This window comes from Branchiostoma floridae, chromosome 7 (assembly GCF_000003815.2).
Source record: "Branchiostoma floridae strain S238N-H82 chromosome 7, Bfl_VNyyK, whole genome shotgun sequence".
Taxonomy (NCBI): domain Eukaryota; kingdom Metazoa; phylum Chordata; class Leptocardii; order Amphioxiformes; family Branchiostomatidae; genus Branchiostoma; species Branchiostoma floridae.
This window is the reverse complement of record NC_049985.1, coordinates 370,343-387,585: the sequence shown is the minus strand read 5'-3', so window position 1 is coordinate 387,585 and position 17,243 is coordinate 370,343. Positions and strand designations below refer to the sequence as shown.

Genomic DNA, 17,243 nt, shown 5'->3' with positions numbered 1-17,243 from the left:
GGCATGTGAGAAAACAATGTGGGCTGGACGGCAGGTTTCTGTTCCTTTTTGCGGAGGGCGTTAGCCACCGAGTGGGGAGGTCTACATCCTTTGAGGGGCAGGGGAGGTGTCTCCCCTTGATGTTGTTTAGGACAGGGAGGGTTTGTTTACTTGGGCGGCCCACCTCCCCCTTTTGTTGTGTGTGGCTGCGCGTGTGTGTTAGTGCGTTTCTGTGTGTGTGTGTGTGTTTGGTGTGTGTGTGTGTGCGCGTGTGTGTTAGTGCGTTTGTGTGTGTGTGTGTGTGTTTGTGTGTGTGTGTGTGTGTGTGTGCGTTTGTGCGCGTTTGTATGTGTGTGAGTGTGTGTATGCTGCCCATGTCTCATGTTGATGTTGTGTTTACAGGGAGTGTTTGCCCACCTAGCTGTCCACCTCCCCTGTGTGTGTGTGTGTTTGTGCGTGTGTGTGTGTGTGTGCATGCGTGTGTGAGTGTGTGTGTGAGTGTGTGTGCGTGTGTGTGTGCGTGTGTGCACGTTTGTATGTGTGTGAGTGTGAGTGTGCTCAGCCCATGTCTCACCATGATGTTGTATTTACAGGGAGTGTGTGCGTGTGTGTGTGTGTGTTTGTGCGTGCGTGCTGCCCACGTCTCATGTTGATGTTGTATTGACAGGGAGTGTGTGTGTTTGTGTGTGTGTGTGTTTGTGTGTGTGTGTGCGTGCGTGCGTGCGTGTGTTCGCGTTTGTATGTGTGTGAGTGTGTGTGTGCTCAGCCCATGTCTCATGTTGATGTTGTATTGACAGGGAGTGTTTGCCCATCTGGCTGCCCACCTCCCCTGCACAAAGGACACGCTCCTCAAGAGGGCCAAGAAACTCAGACATAGTGAACTTGTAAGTAACCAGTTCTCTATTGTTTTAATGTACATGTATGAGCATTTGTATTCACACTCACAGCATTTTATATTTCTATATTTCTAAAGCTAGACAAATGGCAAGTCCTCCTTAAAAAAGACACTGCAAAGACATGATGCAAAATTAAGAGGACAATCTTAAGTTAGAGATGTCTCAAAAAGTCCAGAAAAAAAGGACATTTGAAAAAATGAACTACTAAGTGTAACTTTCACCTTTCCAACTCATTTCCTGCTCTACTAGACGTACTAGTGTTTCCACGCAACATGACGGAATCACCCTACAGTTAAGGCTAGCGGTTAGGCCACGAATGCAAACAAGGAAGAATATCTCGAGAAGAAATCATCTGATTGGAAAGCGTTTTTTATGCGAGAAATCTGAATCTTCTCTCGACTTCCTACGTCCCCAGGACAGCCAGCTGCGCGAGCCGCTGTTCCGGTTACGGGAGGCGATCGGAAAGGTGATGCCAGAACAGATCCGGCGCCACCAGGAGGAGTGCAAGATCGCCACACAGGCCAAGATAGAACAGTATGTCTCTTATCTTAGTCTTCTTACACAAGATAGAATAGTCAGTCTCTTATCTTAGTCTTCTTACAAAAGATTGAACAGTCAGTCTCTTATCTTAGTCTTCTTACACAAGATAGAACAGTCAGTTTCCCACATTTGTATACTATTCTTATTGTACTCGTCAGAGGTCATCAGTTTTGTACCATACTCGTAGGATTTTCTAGCAGTTTGCAACTGTTAGTAGCTAAGGATCTAAGACTGTCACAGCATTTTCTGTAACAAGACAAGCTAACGACAAGACTTCATTACAACTGGTTGCAGCTAGCTATGTTACATACAGAATGACCAGTCACACCTAAACCATTCATATTTATATTGTGTAACTCTGACTACTGTTTTAAGTTATCTGAATTAAAAGAGTTACGTTCATGTACTGTATTTGATAACAACAGGTTCCCATGGCCAGGACGGGAGCAGGAGAAACCAGGGTCCATGTCTGACTCTCTAGCTTACAGTTACAGGAGTTAACTAGCGGTGCTTACTGTTTGTTTGTTTGTTTGTTTGTTTGTTTCCAGGATGCAAGAGAGCCAACATAGCCTGCACAAGGATGGGGAACAGGAGAACCCAGCAGGGTCCACCTCAGACTCTCTAACTTACAGATGCAAAAATCAACCTTTGGTGCTTGCTGTTTGGTTGTTTTGGTTGTTTATTTGTTTGTTTGTTTGTTTGTTTGTCTCTAGGATACAGGAGAGTCAACAGAGCCTGCACAAGGACGGGGAACAGGAGAACCCAGGGTCCACCTCAGACTCTCTAACTTACAGATGCAAAAATCAAACTTTGGTGCTTACTGTTTGGTTGTTTATTTGTTTGTTTGTTTGTCTGTCTCTAGGATACAGGAGAGCCAGCAGAGCCTGCACAAGGACGGGGAACAGGAGAACCCAGGGTCCACCTCAGACTCTCTAGCTTACAGATGCAAAAATCAACCTTTGGTGCTTGTTGTTTGGTTGTTTATTTGTTTGTTTGTTTGTCTGTCTCTAGGATACAGGAGAGTCAACAGAGCCTGCACAAAGACGGGGAACAGGAGAACCCAGGGTCCACCTCAGACTCTCTAGCTTACAGATGCAAAAATCAACCTTTGGTGCTTGTTGTTTGGTTGTTTATTTGTTTGTTTGTTTGTCTGTCTCTAGGATACAGGAGAGTCAACAGAGCCTGCACAAGGACGGGGAACAGGAGAACCCAGCAGGGTCCACCTCAGATGAGGATGAAGAAGGAACCAAGAACAGTCTGGACAACATCAAGATCAAACGGTCCAGCATGCCCCGGAGGAAGTTTGAGTGGACAGACGAGATCAGGTCAGACTCTGTTATTGATGGTTTAGCTGGTTTTACTGTGCTAACGGTGGGACCGCGTGGCACAGTGGCAGCATGTTCGGCTCGAGACCGAGAGGTTGCGGGTTCGAATCCAGCTGCTGTGTCACCGATCTTGTGCCCTTGGGAAAGGCTGTCTCACTTTACACGACTTTCCTCAGACACTTAACTCAGGTGTAAATGAGTATCTGAGGCTTGGTGGGGCTATGTGGCCGAGACAGGCCTTTAAGGGGCATGTTCGGGCATAAGCGGCACCCGCCATGGCACACGAGTCGGGGGTAGGAGGAACCCCCTACATCCTTGGTTGGAAGTCATCCTAGGAGACGGATACTCCGAACAACAAAGCTGCATCTGCTGGAGCCGCCTCACACGTTGCATACAGTTGCCCCTGTGAAACTTAGTGCTCCAGTAGACGAGAGGGTGGAGAAAGAATTGCACACCCCTCCTTCACCATAAAAAGTCATGTGCAGGTCAGGCAAACAGGCAAATAGCCTGTCTGCCTCCTCATCTGTCCAATCGACAGGAGAAACCAAAAAAAAAAACACCAACACAAATAGTCTTTTGGTTGGGGTTTTCGAATCTAAAATTTCTGGTTTCAAGTTCATTAGTTTGAGTGGAGCTCTGACATCTGGTCAGTTCACAGCTTATCGAGTTGTTACTTTCTCTTCTTGTATACGTTTTGACAGACAAAACCTACACACAGGTAGTCACCAGTGTTAAACGATGAGGAAAGGTTCAGAGGGTAAAATGGGGGCATAATGTATGTCCTGTCTGTGTAGCTGATGGAAAACAAGACTTCAATGCTACAGTCACATTTCCTATTCCCACGTGATTTTACTTTACAGACAAGATCTTGGAATAGTGAAAAAAAACTAATATGCTGTGAATCAAGTGACAAAAGCAATTTTACAGAGAGAAACTTGTTCGTCAAACCCTTTTCTACACCCTGGTCCCTGCAGGAAACTGCTGTACGTGGTTATAGATTGCAGTCAAAATCTTGGAATAGTGAATGTAACTAAAATGCTGTGAAACAAGGAACAAATTTGCAAAAGCAATTTTACAGAGAGAAAGTTGTTGCTCAAAACCTTTCCTACGTCCCTGTCCCAGGAAACTTCTGTACGAAGTAGTGCGGATCAAGGTACACTGGGAATAACGTTTCAAAAAGCTTTGTTTTTCCAATGTTTTGATCCCAGGAAACTGCTGTACGAGGTAGTGCGGATTAAGGTGCAGCACTACGACAAGTCTCTGTCCCAGTTCTTGTAGAGAACAAGGAAAAGGCCTGCTATATACAATGTATATGTCACAGTAGAGATCACGATCCAGTAGAATCGCCAATTCTCCTAGGAGAGGTCACGATCGGAGTTTCTCCTAGGAGAAATCTCGATCGCAATCTGTACTAGTACAATCGCCGTTTCTACTAGTACAGATGGCGATCAGGATTTTTCCTAGGAGAAACTCCGATCCAATCTCAAATGATACTAAGATGTAGGAAACAGCTTTGTTGTTCCAATGTTTTGATCGCAGGAAACTTCTGTACGAGGTAGTGCGGATCAAGGTGCAGCACTACGACAAGTCTCGCTCCCAGTCTGCCGAGGAGTACCTTAAGACTTACCTGGAGCAGGAGGTCAAGAACTGCTGGCCCAAGGGCTGGATGCAGGCCAGGTGGGGGGTTAGATAGTGCAACTTTTCCTTTTATATCCCTCAATTGACAGTATATGTTTAGCGAGCATGTTAACCACCCTTCGGTGGAAAACACCATCATCTGTATCAGGGTTGTAGCCAGCACCCGTCCTTCCGTCCTTTAACGGAATTTTGCAGCTGGGGACGGAAAAAAAATTTGCCCATTCTGTCCTCTTTGAGCAAAATTTAACCCTCAAAATGCAGAAAATAGCGTTTCAGAGGGTCTAGATTTCAAAATTTTCCTTGGGAGCATGCCCCCGGACCCCCTAGGAACGCTGCGCCAAAGCCATTCAAAATCGAGGGGACAGAAAATGATTTCTGGCTGGCTACAACCCTGATCTGTATACATATATCTATATCAGTACAGCCGATGTAACTGTCCTTAGGCATAACACCAGCTTCAGTATCTGTATCTGTGTAGCCAATATGATTGTAAATTGTATGTTTCACAGTGTGAATTATGTCTTCTACTGTATTGCAGGATGCTGTTTAAGGAGAGTAGATGTATCCACAACTGTATAACTGCACAGCCGTGAGTTGGTCTTCAGTTTATGCCACACCAATTTCATTTGTCAGTTTTTGAATTCATGAAAATGAAAGCGGACTTGCTAACCAACATCTTGGACACCAGTAACCCTTTAGTAGGATAGCCAAAACTGCAAAATTTCCATCTGGAACTTTTAATCAAACTGTTATCCAATATCTGGCCACATGTAGACTACTATTGCCATCTTGATTTTCTTCCTTAAATATCTCTGACCTATCAGTATCATAATAAAATTCTGTTTTCTCTGTATCTTTCAGGCCAAAGCAGAAAAAGAGTAAGTTGAACTATTCTTTATTTATCCACTGTTTTCATCCGTCATTTGTGCAACTGTTGTTCACACAGAAAATTTTTACTGTCTTATTTTATTTCATCTACAAAACGTCTTGATCATTTCTCCACAGTACAAGTGAATCCTGCGCCAAAGAAAGCAGCAATTGTCAAGGTTTGTGTTTAGCTAATGTTTTCTTAGCTTAAGTCTGAATGAAATTAATTAAAAGTCTTGAAATATGTACGTCGGAGCATTCACTTGTCCGGCTATACTTGACAGATATCTACATGTATGTGCTATTCACTTTGTCTCTACAGAAAAAAGAAATAAATATATTTTTATGGAGTACATTTTTTAAACTTGCTTGGCGCATGTCATACGTACATGTGAACTTAAGTGCCGTCAGAATATCCCATTCATTATACATTGTACATGAGAATGTATTTTTTCCAGGGTTGCAGCAGTCCAATTTTTTTTTAGGCAATGATTGTGTTTTTGTGTGGGGTATTTTTAATCATATTTTAGAGCGTCACCCCCAGAAACGTAATGGGTTCTCCCTCACTGTGGGTGTTTTCCATTGTATTTTCCAGTTTGGGCTGGACCATCCACCCCATGTGTGGGGGTGGAGCCAGCAGGTAGGCCAAACGGAACCCTGGGATCCTGCAGTCTCAAGGGTTGGTGTGAGCCCTTGCTGTTAGGATCTTACCTTGTCATGATTCTAGGAATTTGGAAAAAATGTGTTGGATATGCTTTCATTTTCAGAGGCTTTACAATAGGGATGTGTACATTGTACATTGTACGGTATCTTGATATTTTGGTATTTTGGACCTGTACCTAAACAATACTTGGTACATGTACACATCCCCACATCCAACTGAAGTGTGCTGGTCTGTTGGTCTCCAAATGGCTAACATTTTAGTTTCAGCAAGTTTTACTTTTTTTATGAATTCGGAATTTTTCTTGACCTATCTTCCAGTTCACTGCAGGTTGCCCAACATGTAGTTGTTGCGATGCATCAGTCCGTATCTCTTCTGTGAAATTGAAAAAAAAATTCTTATTTGATTGCATGCTGGAGGTCCAGTCACAGAGCATACAATGTAGTCAGAGTTTTCCGTACAAACTCGACAAACTTAATTTCCCCGGCAACTTTTAAGTTTGCAGCAAACATTTATGAACAGCTTTCAACTTGGAAAGCTATGAGAACACAGGCTCTGTCTTATTTAACCCATATTTCAGAAAAGATAGTTCGATTTCTCAGATGTTTTAAAGCAAAATGAGCAGATTGTATACCTCACTGGTTGGACCTCGTTTGGTGCATGTACCTTGTGCAGTACTGCTGTAAGTCACTAGATGGCGCTTATGCCTGTCGTTGCTCCCCATACAGCTTGAGAGCATGAACCTTGTACAGTACTCCTGTGAATCACTAGGTGGCGCTTACATTTGTGTTCACTCCCCTTACAGCAGGAGCGCATGAACCTTGTGCAGTATGCGTGTTAATCGCTAGGTGGCGCTTACGTTTGTGTTCACTCCCCTCACAGCAGGAGCGCATGAACCTTGTGCAGTACTGTTGTGAATCGCTAGATGGCGCTTACGTTTGTGTTCACTCCCCTTACAGCATGAACCTTGTGCAGTACTCCTGTGAATCGCTAGGTGGCGCTTACGTTTGTGTTCACTCCCCTTACAGCAGGAGCGCATGAACCTTGTGCAGTACTCCTATGAATCACTAGGTGGCGCTTACGTGTTTGTGTTCACTCCCCTTACAGCAGAGCGCATGAACCTTGTGCAGTATGCGTGTTAATCGCTAGGTGGCGCTTACGTTTGTGTTCACTCCCCTTACAGCAGGAGCGCAAGGCACCATCGCCAGGGGGGATCCCTTCCGGAATCGTCGGCGCCAACAACTCCACCCCGCCGAGCCAGACGTTCCCCAAACCCGTTGCCATGACAACGTCGACGCCAGCGTCGTCATCGCCGTCCGCTCTCCAGTCGATGTCGCTCTTCGCGTCGTGCGTGACCGCGGAAAAGCAGCACATCGCCACATCGTCGACGTCTCTCCCCAACGCCCCCGCCCTGACGTCCTCCATCGCCTCTTTCATCCCCACCCTACTGGACTATGCAGACCTGGACGGATCCAAGACGAAACCCAAGGAGTTCTCACCCCCTTCTTCCTCCTCGCACCTTAAAGACTCGCCCACGGATAACTCCATCGGGAACGCGATCGACGCGGTGGTGAGACAGGCGCGGTCGCACTCGCAGCCCGCACAGGACTTAACGGCTGTGGTTAAAGCGAGCCCTCCGCAAATCGCCGCAAAGAAACCCGCAAGTGACGTTGTTCGGCCAACTATGAAGAGTCCTCCCAGTGTATCGTCACAGCCGCAACAGCAGAGACCACCATCGGACACCAGGTACTTCGAAAATCAGATTTTAATCTAATACCGTAAACGCATTTAATTTTGCGGGAATTTAAGTTCAAGAAGCAGGTAGCAAGAAAAAGGACTGTTTGCAGCGGTTTTAAGTTTGTAGTAGCGCCATGCACTGTAGTCTCTTACTGCCATGGAAAATTGTTCGTGGTGGTTCTAAGTTCACTGCGAAAACTGCGAAGTTCAACACAAAACCACATTTACAGTTTTAGTGTTCTCGTCTGGCCTTTTGAGCATAAGGGGCCCCTACACTGTGATTTGAATCCCCTACTTTGTGATAAGGGCCTTTACGCTGTGTTTCAACGAGCGAAGGGGACTTTCCGATTGTTTCGTAACAAAGGTAAAAAGTGTCTGTCTCTTCATGATTCGTGTACATTAACTGATCCAGACAGCCTTCTTGATCCAGCATGTGCCTTCTCTGTTGATGGCCTTAATTGGTCGCTTATTGATTTTTTGAAATCTCTTTTTTTTTCTACAGGTCTCAGTTTGGGAAGTCGTTCCAGGCACTGTTTGAACAGTCCATCCAGCAGGCCTTCTCTCTACCCAAGCAGGGTGAGGGGGCAAGCTCCCAGCCCGCACGGCAACAACCCTCGGCCTCTGGCCCACAGAACCTGCCGACCACTACCTCTCCGTATGCCCAGTTCCAGACTCAGATCCAGAGCTCGCAGCCCAAAGCCAAACCTCAGTCCTACACCAAACCACAGTTTCAGACCTCTACTCAGGCATCCATGTACTCTAGCAAAAGCCAGCCCCAGACTTTGTCTCAGGCACCCATGTTCTCTAGCAAAAGCCAACCCCCACAGACATCTCCTCAGGCACCCTTGTTCTCCAGCAAAAGCCAGCCTCAAACCTCTCCTCAGGCATCTTTGTACTCCAGCAAAGGGCAGTCTCAGACTTCGCCTCAGGCACCCCTTTACTCCAGCAAAGGCCAGCCCCAGACTGCTGCTCAGGCACCCATGTTCTCCAGCAAAGGGCAGCCGTTCCCCTCTCAGGGCCAGACCTCACCGTTTGAGCGAACAACGCAAGGAAGCCCCAAGACTGGCATGAGCCTAACCCATGGCAACCAGTCCAGCCTGACCCACGGTAACCAGTCTAACCTAGCCCACGTCAACCAGTCTAGCCTAACCCATGGCAAACAGGTCAGCCTAACCCATGGCAGTCAGTCTAGCCTAACCCACAGTAACCAGGCTAGTCTAACCCATGGTAGCCAGTCTAGCCTCACCCACGGTAACCAGTCTAGCCTAACCCATGGCAACCAGTCCAGCCTAACCCATGGTAACCAGTCAATCCTAACCCACAGTAACCAGGCTAGTCTAACCCATGGTAGCCAGTCAAGTCTACCCCATGGCAACCAGAGCAGTCTATCCCACGGTAACCAGTCCCATGGCAACCAGGTCAGCCTAACCCATGGCAACCAGGCCCGACAGAGTGGACTGTCGCATAGCTCACCCAACCTGAGCCCCCACGGACAGGGTTACAACCCCACGTCCCCACTATCCCACCAGAAACCAGCGGGCTACACACCCACATCACCCCTCTCCCACCAGAAACCCGCGGGCTACACACCCACGTCGCCCCTGTCCCACCAGAAACCCACGGGTTACAGCACAAGCAGCCCCAAGTTCACCTCCAGTCTGGCTTCCATGGGCGGCATCGCCCCCGACCTCAGCAGCTTCCAGCTGCCCGGGCTGACCTCCTTACCCCAGCCCCAGCGCGGGTCGGGCCGACCCAGCCTGTCCCAGGCCCAGCTGACCCACCCCACGACCCAGGCCCTGCCCGTGTACCAGATGGGACTGGCGGACCCCAGAAGAGACCAGTCGTCGCCGGCGGGCGGACAGAGAGTGGCGATGTCTGACGCGATCATCACAGGCCCGGCACCCGGTACCTTCAACCATGTGCAGGCCTTCGGACCAGGTATGGGGCTTAACTTAAAGTTTATCTGTGTTGGTAAAAGTCATTAGAGGTTGTCTCCTGTCTCAATTTTTTCGTCCTTCAATCCCCATGTTAATTTTCATTGTTAGATCTGTCAATGTACTCAGACATCAAGTTTCAGCTGTTTATTTAATAGACATAGTGGTGAATTTTTTTCCACCCCAGCAAGTAAAATGAAGATTTTGTGACCATGCATGAATGATGCAAAAGTGCCTGAAGTTTTTGACATAAAAATTCTTAAAAAGGTCTTGAAAATTCTTAAAAAGGTCTTGAAAAAAAAAGCTGAATGTGTGCATCTAGTAGTGCTGTATGTTGTAGATATCTTATCTGACCTTGACCTTGTATGACCCCTGTTCCACCCACCCTGCTGATGCAGGAAGGGGTCCAAGTTCCAAGGTTAAAGGTCAACCACCTACAGTGACCTTCCAAGGTGAAATATGACACCTTGCTGTGTATTCATTATCACCAATAGAAGCAAACCTGCATGTGCTGCTTGCTTATTGTTATTGATTATGTCTATATCATGCTCAAGGCACTATTAGCCTGGGTACCATCCGGGTAATACTATAGTTTGCTCCTATGTTCGCTTCTGTTACTTGTCTGGAGACCTGCACATTCAGACCTTAGTCTTAGTGGTAGCATCAGTTATTGAGCGAATTAAGGAATAGGTTCTAGAGTGCGCTTTCGATAACAACAGGTCCTCCCACAAGTGAACGGAGGGTGTTTCGGGTGTTGGAACGCCTGATCGAACGGGTGCTTGAACCCATTCCTTAATTTGCTCATGTGTAGGGACCAAACAGTGCGCTCGGCCAAAATTTGGACGATTAGAGATGTCAAGTTTCCTAGATGGATTTGCACAGAAACGACTGTATATGGTGTATGATAAAAGTCGGAGCGAGAAGGGATTGTACATGTTTATAGTGATAATGATAAAAGTCGGAGCAAACTACTATCCGGATGCTACCCAGGCTAGGGCACCCTCATGTTACAACTGAAGCTAAAAGTGTGCTCTTTATTTTACCTTATGGCACAGTCACATTCATCGTAGGTTATTGTGTGACTTTGATACTGCAGAATTTTCAAGAAAACAGCTAGATTTTATGAACAAATGCATGGCTAGAGAATAGAGTGCCCTCAGTTTGTGGCTGTACAACACATGACCGGGCCCTAACTGGATGTCATGGGTCTTAATTCAAATAAACAACAATCGAGCGACAACATTTTCACAGTCATCAGAAAATGCTTAATTTTCCCCCAGTTCCCTCAGCAGGCGGCTCTCTGCCCCCATTCGGAACCCTCCGTAGCAGCCCCACCCGGCAACAGTATCCAGGCAACCAGTTCTCACAAGCTTTCTCCGGTAAGCGCCATCTCTTCTTCGTCTGTTTTACCTCTCAGACTCAGAGTGGCCAACGTTTACATTCTCAACTACAGTCAAACCTGTCTATAGCGGTCACTGAAGGGACTGGAGAAATGTGGCCACTCTGTACAGGTGGCCTCTATAGAGAAAAGGTTGATCAGTTGACCACGAGCAATAAGTTATTACACATGTTTTCAGCACCTGCTAACCTTTCTCACCAAGTAACATTGCCAAAGTCAAATCTACCGAAAATGATTGATATTGCCATGTGCAATGTACCTTAACATAAGGACCACAAGGCCAATGGTGACCGCCATTTGGTGGTCCGTTACATGAATTTTCCATAATAGCACAAGCATAAGTATCCTAACCAGATTTTATCAGTCCCCTGAGTGATCTTTTTAGGCAGGTTTGACTGTACTTTAACTAGATACTTTTTGCAGTGTTAAGCTGATAATAGAGCAAAACTAACAGCTACTTTTTGCACCCATTGCAATGTTTTAATGCTGTATGGCAGGAATATGTGTTAGTGATTTTTATTACGAACGTTTTTGCCGTGTGATGAGTGTTTTTACATTGATGTTTATGTGTTTGTCATTCATGCATTAAATTTGATGTTTCAGTCCCTGAAAGCCTTGGTAGTGGGAGGCACCACGGTTAGACTTTTTTTCCTGTTGACTTTGCTGCCCTGCCTGCCGCCCTGCCTGCCTGCTTGCTTGCTTGCTTGCTTAGGGGAAAAAGTTGTGTTTCTGGTAACTTACACGACCAAGGCTAGCAAAAACCTTCCCCCTAGCCTTTTTGTGGGGGTTGACTGCTCTCAAGGGACATAAAATTTTCAATCTGAGTGTAACTGATTAAAATGTTTTGGAATATTCTGAAGAATCCTTCTGACCATAGCCTTTGGGGGTGGGGAGTTAGACTGCTGGTTTTGAACATAGAATTTTGCTCTGTGTGATGAAAATATTTTGGACTATTCTACAAAAATCTGGCATCCCTAGCCTTGTGAGGGTTGACTGCTGACGAGGGACATAAAAAATTTTGATCTGACATCAGAGTGATGAAAATGTTTTCGATTATGGGGTTTGTACACAAACCTTCCATAATATATAGCCTTTTGCTGACAAGGAACATTAGATTTCGATCTGAGTGATGAAATTTTGTTTAGGATTTATTTTCCAAAATGTTTTCCGTATTTCTGTTGCAAAAGATAAAGTTATATATAAACCAGCCCACCAAAGTCAAGTACAGTGTACATGCATGTAAATGTATCTTTCGGATGACTTGAGCTGACATTTAAAAAGAGAGCATCCTTGCTTACGAGTAACGACCCTGATTATTTTTAGGGCAGTCTAATCAGAAATACAACATTAATTTCCAAGGCCTAATTATTGCTTGCTGCATGCGCTTGCATTTTTCCACCTTTGCTTTGTTCCTTATTGTCTTCATTCCCCCTAAAACTGCATGATGCAATGTTGTTCCTTGCTGAAGCTGAAGCCATGTTCGTGTTCGTGTTCTAGAACTTCTACAAATGGGACTTCTATGTCCAGTGGCTTAAAATACTTGTTGAATGCCAGATTCTGGTTTTGTCACTGACAAAAAATAGCGGATGCAGTCTGAAATGTCTGACTGTCTACCAATCATATAGTCAATGAGTAATGTACCTACCAACCTGAACTTTGATCTTACATGTAAAACCTTGAGCACTAGAATTTTGCAGAAATGTCTTGGTCTGTGTTGTACTTGTTTTGTTGAAAGCTTTGCCATACCGTTATAATGCTTCAGACACACATTTTAAGCATTAACAAATATAGCTAAACTTGGAATAGTTTACCAAAATGAAATAGAAAAGTTTGTCTCATTTTGTGTAAGTCAATTGTTCACAGTATAATGTATGGTGTGGATATACTGCATGCTTTGCTAATAGAAACCACTGCTGTTTTCATTTTAAGTTTGAGACTTAATGTCAGTAGTAAACTAGCTATTTGATGTTTCTGTGAAATCGCAGTATCCATTACTGTATTAGAGTCCTTTTATTTTGCTCATGTCAGTTTCTGCAGTGTGAAAGTTTTCTGTTGTTCCATAATCACTTCTTAACTTTTCCAGACTGTGTTCTCGGTGCATGCTTGCTACAGAGTACACCAGACATGCACGGTGCTCGGGCCACTCTCTTTAAGTTCATTGGTTCTCGGTTAGTTTACATAAATCAGCGTGCAAAATACCACTTGCACACTTGCACATTGCAACCACTTTTTGCTTTTGTGCAACTTACTTCTAAACTCAGGGTGCAACTTAGATTTTGAGCCTCAGAACTTGATTTTGTTCTTAATTTACTTGGAAGAAATAAATGGGCCGAGGCAGCTCCGTTTCTTATCAGCCAATCATGTTTGTATTGTACCTTTTTCTTTTTCCAGAAATTAGTGAATTGTAGGTGGTGCAACTTGAAATTTAGTTGTGCAACCTTATTTTTGCCCCAGGTTGCACACTGTGCAACCTGGCTCAGAAAAGTATTTTGTACACTGCATAAATGTATTAAGAAAAACTCATCAGAAAGTCAAGATGAAAGCAAAGAGCTGTGAGGAAAACTGGAATCTGACAATTGGAAATATTGAAACATTCACAGTGGTTACTGGTATTGTTTTTGTGGTAATCTCGTCACTGTCACATGATATTCTGACCATGCATTTCCAATGTCTACCACAGAATTGTTTCAGTTGCGAACTTAAAACACAGTAGAAACCCCTTTTCCAAATTCTACCACAGATTCTAACTTCCAAGCAAAAGTAAATGAATGCATTGAAATTTATATTGAAAGTGTGTGTACAAAAGGTACAAAAATAGCAATGGTTCTTGAACAATTTTAGTATGATTCGTGCTTCCTAGATTCAGGCTGGTGCAGGTAAAATTTGTCTGGTGCAGGTAATTTTCAATGTTACTTGCACCAGTGCAGGTATGCAGAAAAAAGTATTTTGAGCCCTGCTGGTGAAAACCCTGAGCATTGTTGTTCTTTATTCAAATCCGAGAACCAACATAATATAGACTAGGAGTGGCCTTCAGAGCACCCTCATGTCCTCCCTTGTTTTCACTGGTGTTTGTGCTCCGCAGATATCATGGCATGTCTGAGTCGGCCCGGCTCGGGTGGCGGTCTGCCCAAAGGTGGCTCATCTCTCCTCCTCCTCCTATCACTGCACTGCACTGCACCTCCTCTACTACTCACGCAGCCCCCTCTTGCTACACTGGGGATGCTTGGCGAACTTTTGAGGCCGCAGCAAGTACATTTTGTGGATGACTTCAGCTCGTGCATCAATATTTGCCTAAAAACAAAAACCAAACATGGAATTTCTGTTCCCTTCTGGAAGTGCAGTTGTAGAAGTCATATTAGTTTGATAGCCTTCATTGAAGTTATAGTCTAGGCTGCCACACTTGAGTCACTTTCTGCACTTCTTGGATATAAGAATAAAAGACTCTTCAGCTGTAATACCCTTTTTATTGACTATTTTGAAACTTTAAATCTCAAGTCTGAATCAATTTTGAAAGTTTTGATCCAATTTTTTAAACAAAATTTAAATCTATTTTGAAATTTTGCCTGTCATACTTTCTTTGCGCTCTCCCATTCGATTTGAAGTCTGGCATCCATAAGATTTACTTGCTGTGGTTTTGAAGAAAATTCTAAGAAATTGAGCAGCTTTTGTGCTGTACTTATTGCATGTTCGCCTGTGACTCCTTGTATGCATGCCTTTGCCTGAGTACAGTACTACCAAGTCACTGCCATGCACTCTGTTCACTTGCACTTGCAGATGTCTTATTTCTTCTGCCAAGTTCTCACAGAATGTCTTGTGAAATCAAGACAACTTTTTATTAGTATAGACCGCACAGGTGCAGCCCTTGTGAAGGGTTGCCAACTTTGGTAGCATTCTATGATGATGTCAGCAAAGATGTTGTAGTTTCTGTTGTAGTAGGATGACGTGCTTATGCCATTGCTGTATGCAACATTTATGATGGAAGGCTTTTTTTAAAGGCTCTCCTGTGTTGAAGTTGTTCCAGAGGGTGTGTACAATGTTGTTTCTTGCAAACCCTTACAACCACGCTGCTTTCTAGCCATGTTTCTGTCAACCTCGTACCCCCGTCAAATGTCAAATGTTTCTCTATTACAATGTGGTGCAAGACTATTCTACATTGAAACTATCAAAAAAGCAGAAGCTAGAATTGGATGGACCCCAAGCTTGGCGCTGGCTTTACTACCCATCTCTTCATTTCAGGACGGAAATTTGTTTACCCGGGGGGAAAAATTGTTTCTTTCCAAACAATCCGAACATAATTTCACATTGCTTAAAACAAGATTTAGCTATCGTGAAAATCAACACATGGCCTTCCAAAAAGTGAGTGGGACGGAAATGAAAAAAAAAAAAACAGGATTGGAAAAAACTTCACATCTTTCTTTCCAAACAATATGAACTTCATGACACGAGTGTGATTTTCCTATGCTTAGAATGAGATTTATCGACAAAAATTTAACAACATGGGCTTGCGAACAATGAGTGGGAAAGAAAGCTTGTAAAGCTGGAGTGAGAACTAATGTTTGACATTGTTGTAATAGCTAAAAGTGGATCTGAATAAAGTCAAGTCAAGAACTAATACTGGAGAACAACAGCAATGGAAGACATCCCAAGGGGACAGTGTTGCGTGATGATTGTTAAATGTTTCCTGTTCCGACTCTTGTTTCAGAAGCGAAGAACCAGAGTCACAGCAGCAACAACTCCACCTCCCCACACAGGCAGATCCAGTAGTACCACAGGACAGCAGCAAACCAAAGCACGGAGGCACACCAACACTCAACTCTTCAAACTGACAGTCACAAACATCCCGTAGGATAGGCCCGGCACTTGTACATGTACATGTCAGTCAACAACCCAGGCCCACAATTTGTCCTTCTCACTGCATCAGTGCTTGCTTTTGTCAGCCAATCAGATACTCTGTTGTCGCTGGAGCCAAAGCTACCAGCCAATCACCTTGCCTCTTGGCTGTAGGCTGCAACGCCATTGGCTGGTGCCTTTGCTTGCCAATCAGTTACTCAGTTGTTGCTGGATGGAAAAGACACCAGGATTTCCACCAGCCAATCACGCTGCCTCTTGACTGTAGGCCGCGACCTGATTGGCTGGTACCTTTCCCTCCAACAGTAGGAGGGAGATTGTGATTGGCTGGCCAGCGCTGATGTGGTGACAAGCCAGTTTACATGAACTTCCCTGGAGACAACAAATCATTTCTGCCAATCTCAGGACACCTGCTTAGTATTACCGGCCTTGTGGATGTATATCTCTGCCCTTTGGCTGTGTCAGACAATGACCTAATCACTAGATGTATACTGCGATGACCCCTAGTGGTAAGGTGCGGTACTGCAGGCATCATGCCCATTCGGTGCTCAACCTATAGAACTGTTGTATAAATTTCTATAGTATAAGATACTGTAATGCCAATGCAGTCTTTGAAAACAACGTACTGTTGAATCTGTTACATCATGAGCTGTTTTAAGCTCATGTAACTCTTGCGTTGCCAGAAGACTTCAGGTCCAAATCTTGTAAGACTTATAGAGTTTACAAAGATGGCTATTTGCATCGGGGTTGTCCATAGAAGTATGAACTGTACATTTGGTATCTTTGTAACAAAGAAAGTCCTGACTGTGAAACTATGGAGGGAAACTCTCATTGAAGACTTCTTGCATGCTTTGAAGAAACTGGACAGTCCTAATGTAAGATGTTAGGCCAATAGTTACCTGTATGAACATATAGTTAGGAAATAGACTTTTGTACCCAACTGATCTTTCTCAACTGAGTCTGTTATGAAATGAAATAGTAGATTTTCTATGCAAAAATCAACAATTTTCCTATTCTGCCATGAAATACAAAGTGAACTTTTTTGAAGAAGAAGAAATAGATATATTATATATATATATATATAAACGTTGTTGTAAGAAATTGTATAACATTTTGTCTGTCAACAACAGATGTGTTTGACCCTAAGGTTGCCAAATACTAGACTGTATGGGTTTTGGGGTTTTGACATAAAAGATGCTAGGTTACAAGTATGATAGTGTTCGTTGATGAAGGTTAGACATCCAGGTAATAAGATATGCCCTAAAGCAGTTGCTCTGGCAACTGGATGTGATTTTTTAAACGGTCAGACACAATGTCACTGACGAAAACTTAAGTGTCACTGACGAAAACTGATGGATGCTAGTTGAAATGTCTGTTTCTAAAATCATATCCAGTTGCTTGAGTAACTGCTTTTTGGCA

General features: G+C 44.2%; 1 protein-coding gene across 1 annotated transcript in view; it reads left to right on the top strand.

The window, feature by feature from the left end:
- LOC118419472 (ubinuclein-1-like) overlaps positions 1 to 16,012 on the top strand; it is a gene marked incomplete in the record, with an annotated part of 32,754 nt that extends 16,742 nt beyond the window's left edge. Inside the window, 15 exon segments of the mRNA XM_035825852.1 lie at positions 777 to 863; positions 1,291 to 1,409; positions 2,576 to 2,740; positions 4,280 to 4,417; positions 4,917 to 4,967; positions 5,240 to 5,256; positions 5,384 to 5,424; positions 5,841 to 5,924; positions 7,090 to 7,652; positions 8,146 to 9,581; positions 9,976 to 10,029; positions 10,858 to 10,956; positions 11,580 to 11,612; positions 14,059 to 14,109; positions 15,679 to 16,012. Of these exon segments, the coding sequence (XP_035681745.1) occupies positions 777 to 863; positions 1,291 to 1,409; positions 2,576 to 2,740; positions 4,280 to 4,417; positions 4,917 to 4,967; positions 5,240 to 5,256; positions 5,384 to 5,424; positions 5,841 to 5,924; positions 7,090 to 7,652; positions 8,146 to 9,581; positions 9,976 to 10,029; positions 10,858 to 10,956; positions 11,580 to 11,612; positions 14,059 to 14,109; positions 15,679 to 15,740 (3,000 nt within the window).
- Positions 16,013 to 17,243: the final 1,231 nt, after the last annotated feature.